General features: G+C 44.4%; 1 protein-coding gene across 15 annotated transcripts in view; it reads left to right on the plus strand.

Annotated features, from left to right (window-relative positions):
• The window catches only part of itpr1b (inositol 1,4,5-trisphosphate receptor, type 1b), a 97,793-nt gene that overhangs the window by 25,872 nt on the left and 48,981 nt on the right, over positions 1-22,940 (plus strand). For 6 of the 15 annotated variants that reach the window (XR_003979117.1, XR_003979116.1, XM_030373877.1 and 3 more), the window contains 19 exons: positions 488-644; positions 1,488-1,681; positions 1,906-2,032; positions 2,150-2,204; positions 2,523-2,688; positions 3,191-3,358; positions 3,529-3,600; positions 4,009-4,146; positions 4,353-4,478; positions 5,507-5,707; positions 6,057-6,308; positions 7,440-7,565; positions 7,803-7,931; positions 8,209-8,226; positions 9,092-9,212; positions 10,502-10,686; positions 11,735-11,883; positions 14,037-14,148; positions 17,044-17,079. Coding sequence is in view for 13 of the 15 variants with exons in the window: in XM_030373877.1 (XP_030229737.1) it covers positions 488-644; positions 1,488-1,681; positions 1,906-2,032; positions 2,150-2,204; positions 2,523-2,688; positions 3,191-3,358; positions 3,529-3,600; positions 4,009-4,146; positions 4,353-4,478; positions 5,507-5,707; positions 6,057-6,308; positions 7,440-7,565; positions 7,803-7,931; positions 8,209-8,226; positions 9,092-9,212; positions 10,502-10,686; positions 11,735-11,883; positions 14,037-14,148; positions 17,044-17,079 (2,532 nt within the window). In the remaining 2 variants the exon portion in view is untranslated. The remainder of the gene's footprint in view (positions 1-487; positions 645-1,487; positions 1,682-1,905; positions 2,033-2,149; positions 2,205-2,522; positions 2,689-3,190; positions 3,359-3,528; positions 3,601-4,008; positions 4,147-4,352; positions 4,479-5,506; positions 5,708-6,056; positions 6,309-7,439; positions 7,566-7,802; positions 7,932-8,208; positions 8,227-9,091; positions 9,213-10,501; positions 10,687-11,734; positions 11,884-14,036; positions 14,149-17,043; positions 17,080-22,940) is intronic. The other 9 variants (XM_030373880.1, XM_030373869.1, XM_030373870.1 and 6 more) reach the window with 3 other exon arrangements.

Raw genomic sequence — 22,940 nt, forward strand, 5'->3', positions numbered from 1 at the left:
ACAGAATACAGCTTCTACCATCGGGTAGACGCTACAGATTCCCCAGTTGCAGGCTGAACCGCTTCAGGAATTCCTTTTCTCCCACCTCAATAAGGATCCTAAATGCCCCCAGGGCCGAACAAATTGTGCAATAGTACTACTGATCATGACCCCCGTGTGTGTGTGTGTGTTTGTGTGTGTGTGTGTGTGTGTGTGTGTGTGTGTGTGTGTGTGAATTGCACTGTTTCTTGTATGTTGTATGATATATGTGGCTTGTTTCCTATATGTATGCATTGTCTGCATTTGTATTGTTATTTATATGATGTAAAGCAGCTATATGGGACAGCATTGGAGTCCAAGACTAATTTCCTTCCAATGATAATAAAGTGTATCTTATCTTACCATAATTTTCTACGAACATGAATGGACAGAGTGTAGATTAGCTATAGGAATTGGAAGACAGCGTTTGCAGGATATGTTTTATTAAGTTCACCTCTGTTCTACAAAGGTGGTGAACCTGGCGAGAAACCTCATCTACTTTGGGTTCTACAACTTCCGAGACCTGCTGCGTCTGACCAAGATCCTGCTGAACATCCTGGACTGTGTCCACGTCAGCACCATCTACCCCATCACCAAGCTGGAGAAGGAAGAGGAGGAGACCAAAGGTTCTTGTTCTAACAGTTGAATGGATGTTCAAACTGTCATTAGTGTGACACAGCAGGTCTTTTTAATATTTTGTGTCTGTTTTAAAACCTTACTTTGTGATGTGATGTAAACATACTAATATCCTTTTCCCACCAAAATGATAATTTGCTGATTGACTCCTTTCCCATTCAGTCAGTATACAACTTCTACTGTTTCTTTCTTATGAGTCACGTTCAATGTCAAGAATGTGCCGGAAACATGTCTGGCAAACAGTATAGAGCAGCTTGTAGACCATTGAATACAGGGCTAGTGAACAGTATAAAGCAGCTTAGAGAGCAGTTAAAACAGGGCTAGTGAACAGTATAAAGCAGCTTAGAGAGCAGTTAAAACAGGGCACGTAAACAGTATAAAGCAGCTTAGAGAGCAGTTAAAACAGGGCTCGTAAACAGTATAAAGCAGTATGGGGACCAGTTAAAACAGGGCTAGTAAACAGTATAAAGCAGCTTGGAGAGCATTTAAAACAGGGCTAGTGAACAGTATAAAGCAGCATGGGGACCAGTTAAAACAGGGCTAGTAAACAGTATAAAGCAGCTTAGAGACCTGTTAAAACAGGGCTAGTAAACAGTATAAATACACACTTTCTAATTCAATTTCAACGTATGGATCAAATGAGGCCAAATAGATATCTGTATGAGATACATCTTTTAGTCATTCTATTTGGGATCCTATATTATAGATTGTATACCAATTACTTTGAGTATTAGTATGTATTGAGTAAGTCTATTTTCATAGATAGTCTATCATACTATGTATTTACTATTCAGAACTATGTGTTGCTCATGGTTGGTGTTCTCTACGTGCAGCAGGCAGCAACGTGATGAAGTCCATCCACGGCGTGGGGGAGCTGATGACCCAGGTGGTGCTGCGTGGCGGGGGCTTCCTGCCCACCACGCCCACCCACCAGCCGGAGGGAGACGTGGTCAAGGCTCAGATCGAGCCCGAGAGGGAGGACATCATGGTGATGGACACCAAGCTGAAGATCATCGAGATCCTACAGGTGGCTCCCCTTCATAGTCTCCTCAATACTGCAGCTCAAATATGAAATACAACTATTGGTAGAATACTTATATTGGCCCACTGTCAATCAATAATCTAAAACCTAATTTATGTAAATAGATTATCCATATTTGCTCTCAATCGTCAACAGTCTGTAAACAATAAAAATACGTCTTCCTCTATTGCTGACATGTGGTCTTTCTGTTGTGTTTTCCATGAGTTTAGTTTATCCTGAATGTGCGACTGGACTACAGGATCTCGTGCCTGCTGTGTATTTTCAAGCGTGAGTTTGACGAGAGCAACCCCCAGGGAGACAACAGCACCAGCCAGGATGGGGTCAACCCCCTGACAGGTACAGACACAGACACAGAGCCCATGGAGGCCTCTGGACAGAGCTGAGTGGTTCATCCCCACTCAGCCATCACTTGATTTGTAACTGGTATCTGCTGCTTATTTTCATTGTGACTAGGTAATCTGGACTTTGAGAACATTGAAGAACAGGCTGAAGGGATCTTTGGTGGAAGGTGATGCATCTTAAGCTATAATTGTAGTAATGATGATGATAATAATAATAATAATATAAAGCTATAGTGAACATCAAGGTAATTTAAGGTAATACGTTTTTTATATATGTTGCATTTATTTTAATTAAATTAAAATACATATATATATATATTTTTTTTTTTAATATTCAATGTGCAGTTGACCCTTGCCTTACCCAGAATGACCATATGTTCTACGGTGCATTTGATAAACAACACTTTGACTTGGGGTCGCTTGTGTAAATCGTTGTGGATGTCATCCATTAATTCTCCCGAGTGTCTCTCTCTCTCCCTCCGCAGTGAGGAGAACACCCCCCTAGACCTGGACGACCACGGGGGCCGCACCTTCCTCAGGGTGCTGCTCCACCTCACCATGCACGACTACCCCCCGCTGGTGTCCGGCGCGCTCCACCTCCTCTTCAGACACTTCAGCCAGAGGCAGGAGGTGCTCATGGCCTTCAAACAGGTACATTAAGAACAGATGACTCTATTAACCCCAGATGGGAAGTGTAAGGGAAGGGAGACATCCTCCATAACATTGAACTCTCGTCTTCTTTCCTTTTCATTTGGCAGTTTTGTGGACCTTTGTGGTACTTTATTTTTCTACTGGGTTTTGGTTTACGTCAGTTGATGTCTTCAGAATCTTGGCCCATAAAGACTTAACTACGATGAAGTCCTGTATAAATAATAGCCGACCGTAAACTTATAACCCTAAATACACTTAAAGCCAGAAGTATCCTTGTGTGTGGGACATCCGCAGTGGGTCGACTCCGCGTCCGGCGCTCCATCCGTGGTTCCGCCGGCCGACGTGGGTGGCTGACACTTCTGGCAGCGCCGGTATTGTAGAGGCCCACGGCGACTATCGGAGGCAGCATAATTCACTGAGCTCAACCCACGCCCCACCGTGAGAAGCAAGCTCCTCCAGGGTGGTCGATATTTACCAGAAGTTTCTTCTCCAACCCATCCAGGTCCAGCTGCTGGTGACCAGCCAAGACGTGGACAACTACAAGCAGATCAAGTCGGACCTGGACCAGCTGCGCTCCATCGTGGAGAAGTCTGAACTCTGGGTCTACAAGAGGCAGGGGGAGGACGGGAACGATGGGGACGGGCCTGCAGAGTCCGACCACAAGAAAAAGGTTTGACGGCGCTGAAGGCAAAAAGAAACAGGATCCAACAGGCACTGTTTATCAATAGAGTACTTGAGTTGTATCATTAAGGTTGCATGATGTACACACTGATTTATACAAGGTGGCTTCATCTTGACTCCTCGTCTCATTGCCTTGATTTGGCTTGTGTTGCTGCTTAGGGAGACTCAAGTGGATCAGACAAAAAGAAGTCGGAGAGCGCCAGCTGTTACAACTACAGAGTCGTCAAGGAGGTACCACTAATCTATTCAGTCCATCCATCCATTTGGGGGTTTTGGTTGTATTGCTGCTTCCACTGAGATTTCGGGAGGGGGGAGCAGAATAGTGTCAGAGTGGCAAAGGGTGGCTGACTCCCAATGTTCCGAACAGTACAACAGTTACTTGGTTCCATCGCCTCATATCTGCTGCTTAGCTGTAGACATCCTTGAGCTAGTACAAGCCTAACCTCTACTTGCTCCTCAAGGACACAAGTTCACTTTGACTGCATACATCTAAATGATGAAAAGTTGATTGACACCTGTGTGTGTGTGTGTGTGTGTGTGTGTGTGTGTGTGTGTGTGTGTGTGTGTGTGTGTGTGTGTGTGTGTGTGTGTGTGTGTGTGTGTGTGTGTGTGTGCTTGTGTGTGTGTGTGTGTGTGTAGATCCTGCTGCGCCTCAGTAAGCTGTGTATCCAGGAGGGGGCATCGGGGAAGAAGACCAGGAAGCAGCAGCAGAGGTTACTGAGGAACATGGGGGCTCACAGCGTGGTACTGGAGCTCCTGCAGATCCCCTATGAGAAGGTACGTCATATCATCGTACTCCATACCACAGATACAACAAAGGGCTGGGATAAGTCGTGTTTAGCACCTTTAATGGGAGGGCACTTTAGAATGAAGACGATCATTTAAGATCAATGATCCTTATCCATTCTTGTCCATCATTATGTCGTGTTAATGGGCCTCATGCATGGCCTCCTGATGCGTATTCCTTCTACAACGTCCTCCAGGGTGAGGATGTGCGCATGGAGGAGATCATGAAGCTGGCTCATGAGTTCCTGCAGAACTTTTGTGCGGGGAACCAGCAGAACCAGATTCTCCTTCACAAACACATCAACCTGTTCCTCAACCCCGGGGTAAGCTGGTGTGGAGGAGAGACACACCTCACAGCTCATGGAACTAAGATTCATTCCTGTGGCTTAATGTTCAGGAAGAAATCCACAGCCGAATATCACATTTTGATTGATTCAATGTTCTGATTTCATGCATATATGTATGTTTGCCCTGAATAGGAATAAGTGAGTAAAGATAAGCTATTAGGACTAGCTTGTTCATCCCCAATGTCCATGGGCAACCTTGATGCATCCATAGTCCTATTGGGGATCCAACCCTCTACCTTCTGGTACTTTGGCGTGTATTCGGTATCACTAAATAGTAGAGATGTCCGATATTATCGGCCCACCGATATTATCGGCCCGATATTAGCATAAAAATGTAATATCTGTCAATATCGGTATCGGATTTTTTTTGCCTCAAAACCGTTTTTTTATTTATTATTATTTTTTTTTTCTTATAGCTCAAATAAATGTTTTCAAAATTGTGCAGTACAGTGCACATTGTAATTGACTCATATTTGTGCATTTATTCAATTAAGGTTATTGAGTTTTAGTTAAAGAAACATACTGCTATGTTGCACATAGTTGTTCAGGTACAATGTTTTATCATTTGTGAAGTCAAGTTTGCCCTATTTGTTGTGGGCATTGTCAAGATTATCTCAGGGAGAGTGTAATCCAAACTGTTGTCTGAGACCATTAAAAAAATTAAAATAAACATGGCACTTTTCCCTTAAATTAAGTTGAAGTATTTTTCTTATTTTGCACAGACAATGTTAACATTTGGAAAGCCTTGTTGCATTCAAGAATGCATCCAGTGGGGCATCACAATAACATTAAGCATGTTGTGTTAATTCCACAACAGGAGATATGTAATGTTACCTAAATTAGGTTTGAGGAAAAATAACCCAAATATCGACATCGGTATCGGCTGATATCGGAATCGAAAATTTAGAGTTGGACAATATCGCATATCGGATATCGGCAAAAAAGCCAATATCGGACATCCCTACTAAATAGCTATGTTTTATGTCCCCCCACTTCCTCCTCAGATCCTGGAGGCGGTGACCATGCAGCACATCTTCATGAATAACTTCCAGCTGTGCAGCGAGATCAACGAGCGCGTGGTGCAGCACTTTGTCCACTGCACCGAGACGCACGGCCGCAACGTGCAGTACCTCAAGTTCCTGCAGACCATCGTCAAGGCGGAGAACAAGTTCATCAAGAAGTGCCAGGATATCGTGATGGCCGAGGTAGGTGGGATCTGTCCTGTGTCAAATATTGGAGGTGCATACTGATGGCATTTTTTCCTTTCTAATGTGAATGTGTACAGATGATGGGTGCACGCATTTTCTTTTGATGGATTATCTTTTTATTTATTTTGTACTTAGAGGTATGCTATATGTTGCTGATATTCCAATTCTCCTTCAAATTGTGTTCACTTTTTTTGTCACTGCTGTAGCACCACTGTCTCTTAGCAGTCTTAGCCTTAGCCATCTTAGCCTCACTCTTAGCTTACCAAACCTATGCGTCAACACAGTCAACGCGTACCTCGGCCCCCCGTGACACTGCCTCCGGGCTTTCCTCCGATCTCCCCCTCAGCTGGTGAACTCGGGAGAGGACGTGCTGGTCTTCTACAACGACCGCGCCTCCTTCCAGACGCTGGTGCAGATGATGCGCTCGGAGCGCGGCCGCATGGACGAGAACAGCGCGCTGATGTACCACATCCACCTGGTGGAGCTGCTGGCCGTCTGCACCGAGGGCAAGAACGTCTACACCGAGATCAAGTGCAACTCCCTGCTGCCGCTGGACGACATCGTCCGCGTGGTCACCCACGAGGACTGCATCCCCGAGGTAGGGGGAGGGGGTCGGTGGGTGGAGCTCCTCTCTGTGCCGTGTGATCGTTGGATGCGATGATTCGTGATTGAAGGGGGTCGGCTTAGCTCAGGGGGTAGAGCATTTGTCTTGTAACAGAAAGGTTGCTAGGTCGATCCCAAGCTCCTCCTAGCTGAGTGTTGATGTGTCCCTGAGCAAGACACTTAACCCTAACTGCTCCTGACGAGCTGGCTGTCGCCTTGCATGGTTGACTCTGCCGTCGGTGTGTCAATGTGTGTATTAACCAATGTAAGTTGCTTTGGATAAAAGCGTCTTAATTGTAATTGAAGGAGTACAGGGTTGAACTACGGCGGTTAAGTTGGTTTATTCCAAATAAAGTATCTAGAACTTTTAAGGTAGTGTAGTCAAGTGCTGGAGTGAAATTACAACAATGGAATCATTTACTTTAGATTCTTGAGCTTATTAAGTTTGAGAGGGACAGAGATGGACCATCTCAACAAAGTGTGTCCTAAATTAAATTATAACAAGGCTCTTCTCAATGCCGTTCACTTGCATGGGCCCTTCACAACTTCCGGTGATGAATTATATCTCATAATTCACCGTTCCTAAGTATAATTGGCCGCGGTCAAGGAAGGTGGATTTTTTGCCGTCTTTCGTAACACTCCGCAAGTAGTCCGGTAACTTCAACCCCAGTGTACTCAGTTGCTAAGCAACGTCAACGTCTGTGGTGGACTATTTCTCTGCTGATCAACACTACGAATGCTGGTAACAAATAAATTGTAAAAAGACACACTGTGTGAAGTTTTTTTTTTGTTTTGGCCCATGTAATAAGCGGGATAATGTAAGAACGTCGCCGGTCATTATCGAAAATTAGCCCCTTCAGGGCGAAGCAAGACACCTCTGCTTCGCGTCGATGTTAAACCACTATTGTAGTTAAACGCATGCAAATTTAAATCGATAAGCACTCGCAGGAAATATGATCCTGTGTTAGCCTATCGTTCATGTAATGCTCAATTTGCATATAATGTAATTGAATCATCGTGAGTAATGGGCACATTGCTATTCCATGCGTTTGACCGTAATGATTCATGTATTTGAAACGTGCGTTTGTGTGCGTTCGGAGAACTGATTAGCAGTGGTGTTTTCCAGATTAAAGTTGCCTACATCAACTTCCTCAACCATTGCTACGTGGACACAGAGGTGGAGATGAAGGAGATCTACACCTCCAACCACATGTGGAAGCTCTTCGAGAACTTCCTGGTGGATATCTGCAGGGTGAGTCAGAGAGAGAGGCTTGGGGGGTGGAGAGAGAGAGAGAGAGAGAGAGAGAGAGAGAGAGAGAGAGAGAGAGAGAGAGAGAGAGAGAGAGAGAGAGAGAGAGAGAGAGAGAGAGAGAGAGAGAGAGAGAGAGAGAGAGAGAGAGAGAGAGAGAGAGAGAGAGAGAGAGATACAAAAAGGAGTTGAGGTACATGATTAAAACCCCTCCGCCTCCTCCTCCACCTGCGGCTCTAGGTGTGCAACAACACCACGGACAGGAAGCACGCGGACACCATGCTGGAGGGTTACGTCACCGAGACGGTCATGAGCATCGTCACGTGTTTCTTCAGCTCGCCCTTCTCCGACCAGAGCACCAGTCTGCAGGTAACCACGAGCTGCGGCGGACCAGCCAACCTCCCCCACGACCCTTTCAAGGCATCTCATCTTGCATCCATTCAATCAGCATTTGTTGAAATGAGTGGCATCAAATAAACTCTTGATTATTTTTTGTTAATTTTTTATCCACGGGGTTGGATCATTTAGTGTTTTTTTTAGGAAAAGTCTTGCTGTAAACATGTGTGATACGCGTGTGTACACATATATGTAATGAATGTCACGTGTGTGCAATACGGTAACATTTGACATTGTTGCCCTTGTGCAGATGGCTCATCATTTGTATGTAAGTATTGGTAATACCTTGTCTTCTCCCACCCTGGGTGTTGCTTTGTTGTTTGTCGTCAGCATGTCTACAGATCTTAACTGTGGCTTTCACGCTGCCTGTCTTTTGAATGAGTCAGAATTCGTTGTGATTCCCAGTGGTGTACGTGGGTCCATTGCACAAGGTCTAGAAAATGTATTATCCCATCCGTGTTGCGTCATGTCTCTGCTTAGACGATAGTTCCTTTGAATTGTGTCCTCTCCCCCCCCCCCCCTCACTCCTCCCATGTGGCGTCGTGGTTCAGTATTACCCCTGCGACCTCTACCTGGTTCATGGAGAGCTGGACCTGTGTTCCACCAACTGCCTCATGTTGTCGCCGTAGATAAGACTATGGTGAACAAAGTATTGTCATGCGTACAGGTACTTGGTTTGAATAGTCAATGATTGTGGAATACAGGAGGGGTTTGGTTCTAGGTTAAGTTCATTAGTTTCTGTTGGATAATCCCACTTATTTTTTTTCCCTCTCCCAAAATATAGCGGGGAAAATAAGTATGCTTTTATCAATCCCTTTTGTCGTCAAACTTTTTGTCCAAACCGAAAAACTAACAATAAAATGACATCATGACCTTATTTTCCCCCCATGACAGGCCTCCGTTCTGTGTTTGCAGTTCTCGATGCCCCTCTGTTTTCGGGTCCTTGATAAGTTCTCAGCCACTTTAAAGGCTTAAGTCGTTTTAGTTTTTCTCAGGAAAATCATCTATTGATAGGGTATATAGTCAATCTATGATAGGGTTCATAGCCAATCTATTGATCTGGTTCATAGCTGATCTATTGATCGGGTTTTGCCAGTGTTTTAAGTCTTTGCTCTTCTTGTCGTTGCTGCCAGACCCGTCAGCCAGTGTTTGTCCAGCTGCTACAGGGGGTCTTCAGGGTGTTCCACTGCAACTGGCTCAACCCTGTCCAGAAGGCCTCCGTGGAGGCCTGCATTAAGGTGCTCTCGGACGTGGGTAAGATACGACCGCATGATCCCCAAGGGCCAGCAGCTAAGTCAAAGTAGTCAGGATAGTATAGGGCTAAGGGTGATTGACGGCCAGCAGAAAGGGTTTGGGGTGGGTTCGAACAACCTGAGCATCATTGACATGTCTCGCTGCGAGCCCTTTGGGAAATCCCTTGAGATAATAATAATGCACTGATTTTAGTCCCAGGAACTAAAAGGGAACCTCAGCCTGTCTTCTGCTTTCCATCGTGGTCTAAATACCCTCAAAGGTTATGTAAATGAATGTATTTTTACATCAGACACAGGAAAAAATGAGAACTGAGATAAATATTGGACAAACAAAATCCAGTCAACAATCAGTTCTCACGCATACATGCAGCCTTTTTCAATTGCACCAGTGAAAAATTAATTTAAGCCTCAGCCTCATATTACCTCGTAAAGACAAGCATATGCTCGTTTCTTTCAACAAAATAACCTATGTATTAAAAGGATTAAATTATAATAGATTTTCCCTTTTCAATCCAAGTGTAAAATAGTGCTGAGAATGTCAGTCTGCGGATTAGGAGGATTATGATAACTGGGTGTGTGTCTGTGTGTTTTGGGGGCATTATTGAATCAACCCATATTTAAGAGACTTTTGAGGTTGCGTCCTCTTCATAGCAAAAAGAAGGCTATCAATCTTTGGATCAATGTAGTATCCAAAGCCAAGCTGTTGCGACAAAACTGCACATTATTTTGTTATCAAAACCAATCATGTACTGCAGTGCCAGTAATAATTGGCTTGTTGTGACTTCTATCAAGGTCAATGTACCAAAGAATATAACAGATGGCGATAATTATAGGTTGATGAATTTGGTTAACTACTAAGGATGAAACAAGAGGACTGTGAGTGGTCTACTTAATGTTGAAGTGAACAAAAAAAAACAGTGGAATAAGTTTATGTGTAAGAACCTCTCTCTTCTCATTATTGGTTCAAAACTCTGTGGATTGAGACAATCACAAAATAAGTTTAGTTATAATCATCAAAATAACAAGTGTACAAGTTAAACAATTATGGAAGAACAAACCCTCTTGCCCTAATTGCACTTCGACGTCACTTCAGGGTCAGTTAAGGAAGGTCAAGTTGAATTAAAGTTAAATTACAACCTGTTCATATATTGGCAATTTAAAGTGATTTCATTCTACACATAGTGCCTTTAATGGCCTGTATTTGAATTCACTGAGTCATTTAGGATGAAAGCACCTGTGATGGTGGTGTAACAAAGGAACTGTAAACTGATTTTCCTCGTCCTTACCCAGCGAAGAGCCGAGCCATCGCCATCCCAGTAGACCTGGACAGCCAGGTGAACAACCTGTTTGTCAAATCCAACAACGTGGTGCAGAAGAGCATCCTGAACTGGAGGCTGTCGGCCAAGAACACCAGCCGGAAAGACTCAGACCTGCCCTCCTCCAAGGATTACCGCAATATCATCGAGAGGCTGCAGGTCAGACACGCACACACCTCACGATAGATGATGATACATTTAACTGTTTTGTTTGTATGTTAAAGGCCATGATCTTTCCAAAACAGCATACCACACACGAACCGATTCCATTCCCGAACAACCCACTCCTGATTATCAAAACCAAAGCTATCGCAAATCTCACACACAATCTTGCAGAAAAAACATTCTGGAATCTGTTCTACAACATGGAGGACGGATAGCCCAGCTAGCCTCACTTCTTTCCGGAACATTCTGAAGAATAGAGTTTGATTCCTCTCTTTCTGGAATCTATCTCTTTCTGAGATGGATTTCAGAAAGAGAGGAATCAAACTCTATTCTTCAGAATGTTAACAAAACAAAGATGTTACGTGTGCAATCTTTTTTAAATGCATTCAATGTTTTTAATGAACATAAAATGTGGGCGTTCATTTGACAGTACTACTTTAAAGGAAAAATCTAAAACAAACATAAAATGTATTATCTGCCGGTACAAAAGTCCTTCCCTAATGGGACTCTTTATCTGCAGACTAATGAGAGGAGCGGACATGGTTTACTGTAGGGTGCTTAGGTCAGTTCGCCACATATCAGTTCTGTCGAAATATTTCTTGTTGTGTCCGGGAATTTCTTTTTTCAGCCAAAAGTTTATTTTCCCACCAAGAACACATGATTCAGTGCCTGCTGGAACTGAAGTGTTTCCGATTTTGCTAACCCTGGCACTGAAAAACCCCTTCAACAATGGCCAACAATGATTTTTGTGTCACATTACATAACATCACATATTTACAATGCTCCATCTTTATCAACAGACCACAGACATGATGTATAGCAACTGTTTCCCTGTCCTTGTCAGAACATAGTGTCTGTCTGGCCTCACCCTTGTCTCCTCTGTCCCCTCCAGGATTTAGTGTCCGTCGGTCCTCCTCACCCTTGTCCCCTCTGTCCCCTCCTGGACATAGTGTCTGTCTGGCCTCACCCTTGTCTCCTCTGTCCCCTCCAGGATTTAGTGTCCGTCTGTCCTCCTCACCCTTGTCTCCTCTGTCCCCTCCAGGACATAGTGTCGGCCCTGGAGGACCGCCTGAGGCCTCTGGTGCAGGCGGAGCTGTCAGTGCTGGTGGATGTCCTTCACCGGCCCGAGCTGCTCTTCCCTGAGAACACAGAGGCCCGCAAGAAGTGTGAGAGTGGAGGATTCATCTCAAAGTGAGTCCCTCTCTGTCCCAGGGTGGACAGGCAGTCCGAGGGAAGACTGTAGTTCAGTCTTTGAAGCTAGGGTAGGCTATTTGTTTTAGAGGCATTGTGGGTGATATTGGTTGAAATTCTCCTAACATCCCGAGAGCAATCAATAATAATTAGGGGTCCGATCAGCGAAGCTGCTTGGTCCCCTATTGTTTCTGTAACGTTTTATTTTTTTTCTCAAATTCTGTAAAAGTCATACTGCAGCCTATACCGCAAATCGAAAACCCTTGCAATTTTCAGGTATTGTTACCAATAACCCCCACTACCCATAAACCCACATTTGTGGTACTGCACCCAAAGGTGGCGCTATCGTAAAAAATCAGGAATTAGGCTTACTTCTCCTCACCAGATTGACCTGGAGTCAAAATTATTTGAGAATATTAATCTCTAGAATCAGATGCATTTATGAAACCCACAATTTCATATTAAAGCTAAACATGATAAAAAGATTCACAGGCTACAAAAATAATCAAAAATTCACCCAAATCGCCACATAAAATCTTAAGACCAAGCCTCACATAAATCATCGAACAGAATTTGTTTTATTTAGTTTCATTTGAGAAATATTGGCCAATGAAGTTGGAGCAGTTAGCCCATTTTTCTTGCATGTCCATTTTGTTATTGTATAAATAAACATACAACTATTATTAGGTGGATACCAATACCCCCCACTATCCATGAACCCAAATTGTGTTACTGCACCCAAAGGTTGTGCTATTTAAAAAAAATATGAACTAGCCTTATTTCTCCATACCAGATTGACCTGGACTCAAATTCTTTCATCATAATAATCTCTAAAATCAGATGCATCTTTTTTTTAACCCTGGTCTTCTGCTCTAAAAATGTTTACTTTTCCCACAATTTCATAGAAAAACCAAACGTCAACAGTCTCAACCCAGTTTGCCTATATGACCATTTTGTTATTGTATAACTACCATACGGCTATTATAAGCTGGATGGCATTAACAGTGCAAATGTTCAGATCTGTGCTCTTTTAAGAAAGCCCTTAATTCTCTTGTGAAATGTGTGCTTGGAGTTTTCTTAATGTTGTGTGCTTATCAATAGTCATTTTCACCATGCGAATGAGGCTTCATGCAGTTCAGGAACGACACTGGCTCAACAGGATAATGCCTTGTACTGGTGATCCTTAGGTTGAGAGTTTGAATCCTGATTAGAGCATTATGAACAAGCTGAACATGACATTCTGTCATTGCCACTGATTTAAGAAACACAATATTGAACAGCACCTGAAATTCATCAGGAAATCAACATTCCGACTCATTTGTTTCCAAGAATCGGACTGCGAAGACACAGTACGGCATTAGGGGAACTTCTTCGTTAATCATTTTTCCTTCATAATTAACTCTGTCATATTTATATTTCTTCCGTTAGTGTTCTTGACTACAAAGGTTTAATTTCCCCAGAATTTCAAAGTTTTTTATGCTTTTAAGAAAGCCCTTAATTCACTTGAGAAATGTTTGCTTGGAGGTTTCTGGATGTTGTATGCTTATCAATAGACATTTTCACCATGTGAATGAGGCTGCAGTTCAGGTTTATCAGTGGCTCAATGGGATAATGCCTTGTACAGGAGTTCGTTAGGTTGAGAGTTCGAATCCCGAATATAGCATTATGAACAAGCTGAACATGACATTCGGCCATTGCTTTGTAGCTCACCTGAAAGCCGAGGCACAGTATTGCATTAAGTGGAACACCTTCATCAACATCTTTCCTTCATAGTTATTTGTCATATTTATATATCTTCCATTAGTGTGTTCTTGACTTTTAATTTTGCTCGGACCCCGTTGATTACCGCTTGCGGTTAGACTTATTATTATTTTTATTGGTATCTTTGGCTGTCGCAGGCAAGTAATATTCACCTGAAGGAAATGTTTAAATAGTTTCCTAACCTGATAGTTGTGCAATTTGATTAAAAACGGAGTCAGCCAAGGATAATCAAAAGCAGTTGTTCCCTGATACTAATGAACCAATTAATCAAGCTCCTTTTTGAGAAAAACTCAGAATCAGATCGGATGACGGTCAACACGCATTAAACAACACATCATCCGGACATCGTCATGATGTTATCCTAACCCCTTCCTTTCCCTTCTTTTGAACAGGCTGATCAAGCACACCAAGCAGCTGCTGGAGGAGAACGAGGAGCGTTTGTGCATCAAAGTCCTGCAGACCCTCCGGGAGATGATGACCAAGGACCGGGGTTACGGGGAGAAGGTACCTCCTCCTCCTCCCCCCTCCCCCTCACCTCTCCTCTCGCCCCTTCCTGGTTCAATCCTGTAGCCTTGTCCCATATGGCCTGATATCACGAGTGAACCAAGGTCTGAGTGTTCAACGACCTGTCCCTTCTGCGCAGTTCAGAGCCCAGCTCCGGCTGTACCCGACATGTTGTACCCCTGAAGCCATCGTGGCGGTCAGTTAGTGGAAAAGCGTTATCCATTAGACCACGACTGCTGTCTGAATGCGTCCTGCGTACCTGTATCAGGTGCCCATACTGTCTTAAAAATGTCTTCTTTCTTTCGTTGATTTTAACTAGGGATGCACCGATAAGAGTACTCTGTTTCGGTCCGATACATGTAACCGTACTCGTAAAACCTACTCCGATAAAACCACAATCGATGCCGATTTTATGGCGTTAAAATGACGTTAACCTGTGGCCAGGGGAGCAGGGAGGCGGAGGAAGAGCATATGACCTGTGTGCGGATGCACTCGTGAGAGATCGTACCACTTTCATATACAATCTGTTAAGGCAAGACACGGCAGGCAAAATCATCGATTTTTCAGTCACTGGTCAATTTTGATATTTTGGGCTATTTTGCACCATTAACATGTAATGTTTCGCACAAAAGAAAAAAAAATGTCAAAACGAAACATTTAAGTGTTTGTTTTATTATAGTTTGTCAACTTGCGCCTCTGAATTTTACAGAAGATTCACCAAACGTTTGCTTTATTACGCACCGTTTCAAATACAGCCGGTCTCTGTCATATGTGTTCCGTGGGATCATTGGAAAGCACTCGATCTGCTGCACAACCTAAAACTGATATCTGATTGGCTGGACTCGATTTCCGACCGGACGATTGGTTCGAATGTATCACGTGGTATGCTCTCAAGCTTGGTTGGCTTTTGCCATAAGAATCTTTAAAAGCCGTTTTCTCAAAATGAGTTTTTCGTCACATGCCAAGCAAGGAATCTCCACTTCTGTAGCACCTACATGCACCAAACTTTAGAATCTTATTCTCAGCTATTATATGAAGATTTTTACAGTGGGATTTGTTGATATATCATTCTTGGCCTGATTTACATGACATTTTATGCATAAAAATAGGGCGGCAATACATTTTTTTAAGGCATTGGCAGTATTTTCTGATTAACTGGATAACGAAAGGAGATATCCATAATCCCCTTTGTAAATATTTTTCTATCTAATATAGCAACAACATGAAAAAATAATTTTGAGCCTGGCTTTTTCCAATGGTCCGATTCTTTGTTTCAAAATGTATGCATATTTGCGCATATTTTATTAGGTATAGCCTAATTAGCATATCTTAACATACAATTACAGAAAACTTTCAATGCATTTTCTTCTTCTAATCATGTGGCTAATCAACCGGTAAAGTTTCATAAAGATATCTGTAAGTTAAAAAAAAAATCGTATTCACCTGCCGTGTCTCGCCTTAAACGCAGAATAAAACAGTAACCAAATTACACACACACACACACACACACACACACACACACACACACACACACACACACACACACACACACACACACACACACACACACACACACACACACACACACACACACACACACACACACACAACACAATAGGCACCATGGAACTTTTACTCATCATTTGTCATTTGTTATCCAAAGTATAGTGACCACAGCTTCTGCTTCCCGTTGGAGGGACCAGAAAGCAGCATAGCGATCCTTTTCTCTGCAACACGAATATATATCCATGTGCGTGTTGTAGAGTGAATCACAGGCGATACTATGGCGTGTGATGATATTGTTGTTTATATGGTTGTTGGCTGGTTATTATCCATACAGTCTGTCATCCGCTCCTCCTTCTCTGAGTGCGCGAGTGAGTGTCTTAGTAACAGTAATCTCACTGACCTTTGTTAAAGAGATGTTTCAATAATTCCATGTTCCTTTACAGTCTTCCCTGACCTCTCAACTTATTGACGCGGTCAGAAACCTGTTTGGCTCCAATCTTAACTAAAATTTGTTGTTATCTGTGTTAATATGCCTTCACATCTTTTCTGAAAGGCAAAAAAGCATTTTCTTTCGACGTCAACAAAGTGACAATAACTTGCATATATCGCAGTGGTTATATCATGCAAACCCTTATATAATCAACACATATGATATAGGGAACAGACCCCCATGCCAGCTTACAGCATCAGGGTATATATTGAAGTTGTTAAGGTCAGAAGGTGAGGTTCAAAATAAAATAAATTCGAAGTAATTCATAGAACTGTTTTGGGATTGCTCATATCGGTACTCGGTACGGGAAAGTACCCAAATTTGAGGACGCGTTCTGAAAAACTGTGGTATCAGTTGCAACCCTACTATTAAACCATTAACATATATCCTTCTATCCTAATGTACGCTCCAACACTAACAAACACATGCAAGCTAACAAACACAAGCATGCAAGCAAGCCTTATTGAACTAATGAGCACAAGAATGCTAACAAGCACATTAAGGCTAACTAACACACTATCCTAGCAAACCAGTCAAATAGCTGAATAGATAGAAACAATTTTGCATGCTTATTCTAAGTATTTCATTATTTTAAGGCCTCCGTTCTCATTCAATTTAATACAAGAATTCTTAAGGACTTGCATGAATACAAGATAAAGTACAAATATTAACGGAACTAGCACACGTTTTAAAGGAAGTGGCAAATTTCCAAGAGAAGATGGGTGAGACCATGAGTATAAGCCATCCTAGATGTTATAAGAAATATCCAACATTGAGGCCTCAAGGCACATCAATTACCTTGATGCTAACTCACTAACGTTTTACACTTGCCATGCGTTGCCACGCTAATGTCGCTCTATTAACCACTAACTCTTGGCTTCTACACTCTTCTCTTCCAGCTGATTGCCTTTGATGATGAAATGGATGTGGCGGAGGTTGACCTTTTTTCTTACTTCTTCCCTAGTGTAGTGTTGGTTTCTCCAATAGACTAACCTCCTAAAGTTTGCTGTTCTGTGGTTGAAGTCCATCTGCTTAGTCCCTCCCCTTTGTGTAGCGCATCCGCGTTAGCTTGCTTGGCTAGCATCCGTCCATCACGTCTTCAGAATCGTTCATCTTAGAAGCCTTTAGGCATTTCTAAAAGCTTTTGGGCAATGTGTATATAGCGATAGCATTGCACTACACTGCATGCTGCGTGCTAACAAAGCTGTCCATTTTAAGCCTGCATATATTTAATATTGGTGTAAGTTAAGATAGTAGTAGACCAGGTTTATACTGAGTAACTATGTAGGCTTGCTGGACTATGTTGAAATGTCTCGTGTTAATCTTTGTGCAGAGGTCAATTTCAATTGAAAATCTGTTCTGTGCATTAATCAAAAGTAACTTGCCATTATTGTGTTGATTGTTTCGGTCCCTCGATATGAGATAGACTACTTTTTATACTGTACCTTTAAGGTGTATGCATGTCAATGTGTTGGTGTCTGATGGGCGATTTCCATCGACACTGTTAAGTGTTCAGACCAAACAACAGCATCATATCTTTATGCCAAGCAGCTTTGCTAGATCTTCAGAAGGGATTTATAGAAGACTGCAGAGGATTTGTAATATCTCTTTCAATTATCTAAAGGACGTAGTATCTCATATTCTATATTCTTGCCCTTTATATCATATAAAAAATGTTGCATTTCAACTGTTCAGATTGCTGGTTAGATGTGTGTGTGTGTGTGTGTGTGTGTCTGTGTGTGTGTGTGTGTGTGTGTGTGTGTGTGTGTGTGTGTGTGTGTGTGTGTGTGTGTGTGTGTGTGTGTGTGTGTGTGTGTGTGTGTGTGTGTGTGTGTGTGTGTGTGTGAATGAGTGTACATCTGCACGTCGGTGTGTGTGTGTGCGTGTCTGCGTTTGGATGGGTGTGTGTGTGTCTCCTATATATATATATATATATATCCATCCAGAGCCACTCCATATATGTAGTAGCCGCACAACCAGATCTGATGACAGCCAGAAAGCGAGTGTGCGCGCAGTCTTTTTCCATGTGTTTACTGGGTGGCAGCGACCTCTCACCCAGAGGAATCGATACTCCCCGTCCTCTCCGGGCGGTAATCGTAAACATATCTGGAAACGGTGCGATGGGGTAAGGTAAGGTAATCTATGAACGACAGCTGCCGCCAATAACGGGGAGAAAAAACGCACAAGAAGCATTAGGTTAGGGTGCCAGGAGAGTGGTTTGTGTGCAGCTGGGAGCAAAGTGCAGTGTGTGTGTGTGTGTGTGTGTGTGTGTGCGTGTGCGTGCGTGCAACCAATCCTGTGCGTGTCTGCATTTGGATGGGTGTGTCCGTGTACGTGCATGCAAGGGGGGGGGGGGGGGCAGGGGGCTGGGGGGGAGTTTCCAGGAAGAGGTGAATTATTAGTTCTCTGCCATCCCACACCATGCAGGATCCCATAGATGGAAAACCCCCTTCTAAGCACGCACAGCCACACGTGCATGCAAACACGCACGAGCACACATGCAGAAACAAGCCCGGGGCACACACACCCACACACACACACACAGACAGACAGACATTCCCACACACACGAAGACACAAACAAACAAGTGGACTTCCATGCACACGTGCACACGTGCACACGTGCACGTGCACACGCTGGTCTTGCTAGGAGCATGGTTGGCAGGCTTAACACCTGGCTTTCCCTCGCAGCAGCAGAGGGAGTGGATCTGCTGTGATGGCTGAGCGCTGACGCTGCTCCTCTGAACCCTCTCTCCCCGGGGGGGGGGGGGGGGGGCAGCCCTTCTGTTATTATTACACAGCTATTATTATTAGTCGCAGTATTTTGGAGCTGATGCTTCGTTTTTGGGAAGGTGTCACTGGTAGATATTTTTGAATTTAAAGTAAACATGAACATGCCTAAAATATATATACACAATTCCATATACTGTATCCAAATAACACATCACTGTATGTAATCCATGCACATTCTAAGGTGCTGTGGGGACATCTTTGCATGTGTTGATCACGTGTTGATCCTCCGTGTGTGTGTGTATGTGTGTGTGTGTGTTTGTGGGTGCCTCTGTAAACACTGAGGTTTTGGAAGGGGTCAGCCAGGGACACTGTCTCTCCCACACAGTTGTGATGTAATCGGAGCTTCTAAGGTAAAATGGCTTCAGGAAGGCACAAGTTATTTGAGGAACGTGTCTTATAAAGCATGCTGTGTGTGTGTGTGTGTGTGTGTGTGTGTGTGTGTGTGTGTGTGTGTGTGTGTGTGTGTGTGTGTGTGTGTGTGTGTGTGTGTGTGTGTGTGTGTGTGTGTGTGTGTGTGTGTGCGTGCAGAGCAGTGGGCACGCTCTGCATGTGTGACAAGAATCTCGCCTTCTCTTGCTCTCACTCTGTCTCTCTCTCTCTCTGTATCCGTCTCTGTATCCGTCTCTCTCTCCGTCTCGCTCTCATTCTATCTTATCTTATCTCCTCTCTCCCTCTTTCATTGCTATTCTTTATCTTTTTCTTTATCCCTCTATCTTTTATTTCCTCACTTTCTCTCTTTATCTCCCTCTCATGACACCGTTCCCATTGTCAACTCATACATGTGGCAATGTTGACTGTTAACTTTTGTTTCTCTTATCCAAGACAAATTCCTAAAATTAAAACATCTCTCATGATTTAATTCCCTTCTCCCCCATTTTCATCATAACAACCTGTGTCCCTGATTACCCCCTCCCCCACTGTTCCCCCACCCCAACCTCCGCAATCTTCAATCTATTTCATCTCACTCTGTTCTCGTGTTGGCTGGGAACCTGTCTGGTTGCGTGCCAGCAGTCTGCCTGTGGGTGTGTGCATGTATGTGCGTCTGTGTGTGTGTGTGTGTGTGTGTGTGTGTGTGTGTGTGTGTGTGTGTGTGTGTGTGTGTGTGTGTGTGTGTGTGTGTGTGTGTGTGTGTGTGTGTGTGTGTGTGTGTGTGTGGGGGGGGGGGGTTGGGGTGGGGTGGTGCGGTGCCACACCTTAGTAGTGCCATGACCGGTTTGCCTCCCGCGTCCCGGTTTGTCCTCAGCCCTCCCCCCATCCCTCCCTCGGCCCGGGTGACCTGAGGAGGCACCGGGAGTGTCGGCCCCTGCTGTTCCCGTCCCCGCCAAGAGGGGGCGCTGCAGGCAAATTCCTTTAGACCAAACAGCAGCACTGTCAAGATACTTCCCAAAACTGTACAGCCACATGATTCCTGAGCTGCAGCCAGCAGCACACAGTCAGCGGCTACAAAACAAACTTGTTTGTTTTATGTGTGTGTGTGTGTGTGTTTTGTGTGTGTATGTGAGTGAAAGAGAGTGAGAGTGTGTTTTGTGCAGTTTCAGGCTGTCGATGTCTGACCTTTGAGCAGTTATTGGCAATAAAAAAAAAAAAAATCCAGCTGAAGTGCTTTCCTGGACACATCGATAATGCCGGTTGGTTGGGTGGGAGGGAGGGAGGGGTGAGGTGATGTGAGGTGCTGTGAGGTGAGAGGAGGCAATTTTGCCCCCCCCCCCCCCCCCCCCCCGCCAGCGGAGTACTCTCCCCCACGTCGAACGGCACCTGTTAACTGTTTGAGGCCTGCCACACTTATTTTGGCGGTTAACCAGTTTTCACATAACAGCTTCCATAACAAACGCTTACCGCCACCCCTCATCTCCCCTTCTCCTCCTCTCCCCCCTTCTCCTCCACCTCTTCCTCCTCCTCTTCCTTCTCCTCCTCCTCCTCTCCCCCCTTTTCCTCCTCCCACTTCTCTTCCTCTCCCCCTTTCTCCTCCTCCTCCTCCTCCCCTTCCTCTCTTCTCTTCCTCCTCCTCTTCCTTCTCCTCCTCCTCCTCTCCCCCTCTCCCCCTTCTCCTCTCCCTCCTTCTCCTCCTCCTCTCCCCCCTTCTCGTCCTCTTCCTCCTTCTTCTCTCCCCCTTCACCTCCTACTCCTCCCCTTCCTCTCTCCTCTTCCTCCTCCTCCCCCACTTATCCTCCTCTTCTCCCCCCTTCTCCTCCTCTTCCTCTCCTCCCTTCACCTCCCCCCCTTCCTCTCCTCTTTCTCCTCCTCCTCCCCTTCTCTCCCCCCTTCTCCTCCTCCCTTTCCTCTCCTATTCCTCCTCCTCCCCTTCTCTCCCCCCTTCCCCTCCTCCCCTTCCTCCTCCCCTTCCTCTTCCCCCTCCTTTTCCTCCTCCCCTTCCTCTCCCTCCCCTTCCTCTCACTCCTCCTCCCCCTCCTCCTCCTCCTCCTCCTCCTCCACCGCTCTGCTTTCCCTTGATGTGAACGTTTTTTCCCTCCCTCCCTCCTGCCTCACCATCTCCTTGTTGAGCCCGTCAAAATCGGGCCCGCCGCTCTGGTGGCTTTGAAAAACGTTGGGGTTAAGCCGAGGGTGAAGTGTGTTTGTGTGTGCGCGTGTGTGTGCGTGTGTTTTATCTACTCCTGGAGGCATTTCTATGTAATCGGATCAGAAAGTGTTGCGGGGTGTGAAGTTGATCATCAGTTATTTGTCAGTTGAAACCCATCAGGTCTTGTGTCTCCTCCCCATGTCGGGCCAAGTCCAAGCCTCATCCTCTGGCCGGGGAAATGTCTTTATTGTCAATGTAAATATGGTGTCATATTGAGCTACTTTAGTTTGCGTGCACCCTGACCACCATCACCAACCAAGCAACAAGTCCTGGACTATTGAGTAGTCCAACTGCAACTCCTGTTGTTGATCTGGGTGTGTACTCACCACGTTGGTCCTGGTCCTCACAAGTTCACACATTGGTGTTATTATCGAAGTCAACTGGGGACAACGGATGATCAAATTGCTTGGGGTGTTTTGTAAAGAGATGGGCTGGGGTTCAAAGTGTGTCTGTGTCTGATTCCAGGCCTCATTTGCATGAATCATCGGCGATACAGTGGAATCGATGTGATGACATGCGCGCGGGGTGGGGGGGGGGGGGGGGGAGATTCCTGTCAGCTTGTGTAATTACTCAGTCCATCGCGGCATGACACGGTTACTGTGGTAACTGCGGCCTTTGGGCGACGGTTATAACTTGACTATTTCTTGGATGTCCCTCGCGATGTGTGGGAAAGCAGCAGAGATGAGTTCACTCAAGGGTTTGTTCTTTGCACGCATATGGGTTAGTGTGTGTGTGTGTGTGTGTGTGTGTGTGTGTGTGTGTGTGTGTGTGGGTGTATACAAATGATAATATTGATTGAATTCCTTTGTTCCTTTTCTTTCGTTTTTTTTTCATATATATTTTTGGATGTCCTAGACTCCACATAATTGTATTTGTAGTTTATTTTTTATTTTTTTGTTTGAGTTTTAATGTATCATGGTTAAATCATCTCACAATCCATCAATCCAACGTTCCTGGGCTTCTTGGCTTCTTGTCAGTAGAAGACCACAGCTCTGACATGGGCAAATTAACCTTTTGTCTTTGATTACAATCTCTGATATTTTCTAAAGTCTTTCCCCAACAAACTCCCTATTTTAAGCCTCTTTTTAATGACTGGTCGACCATGTCATGACATGACCAGCCCGGTAAACAGAATGTTCTGGCAGTGCAGTCATGACGTTACCTTCATCTCAAGCACTAGAACCGCAACGTCATGATGGATTCTCAGTAACTGTTCAAGCGCTTTGTACTTTTTCTTTTTTTTCTCCTCCTTTTTTCCGAGAAGCTAGTCCTGCTAATCACGTTATGAACGGGATTATGTCCACTGAGAACATAGCAAAGTCATGGCCTGCAAGTAGGTTAAACAGGGGCTCTCCGAGATGTGGTGGATAGATCCAAAAAGACATAGGATCGCTCTATCTTATTCGTCTTCTTATTGGCCAAGTAA

Source organism: Gadus morhua, chromosome 13 (genome assembly GCF_902167405.1).
Source record: "Gadus morhua chromosome 13, gadMor3.0, whole genome shotgun sequence".
NCBI classification, from domain to species: Eukaryota; Metazoa; Chordata; class Actinopteri; order Gadiformes; family Gadidae; genus Gadus; species Gadus morhua.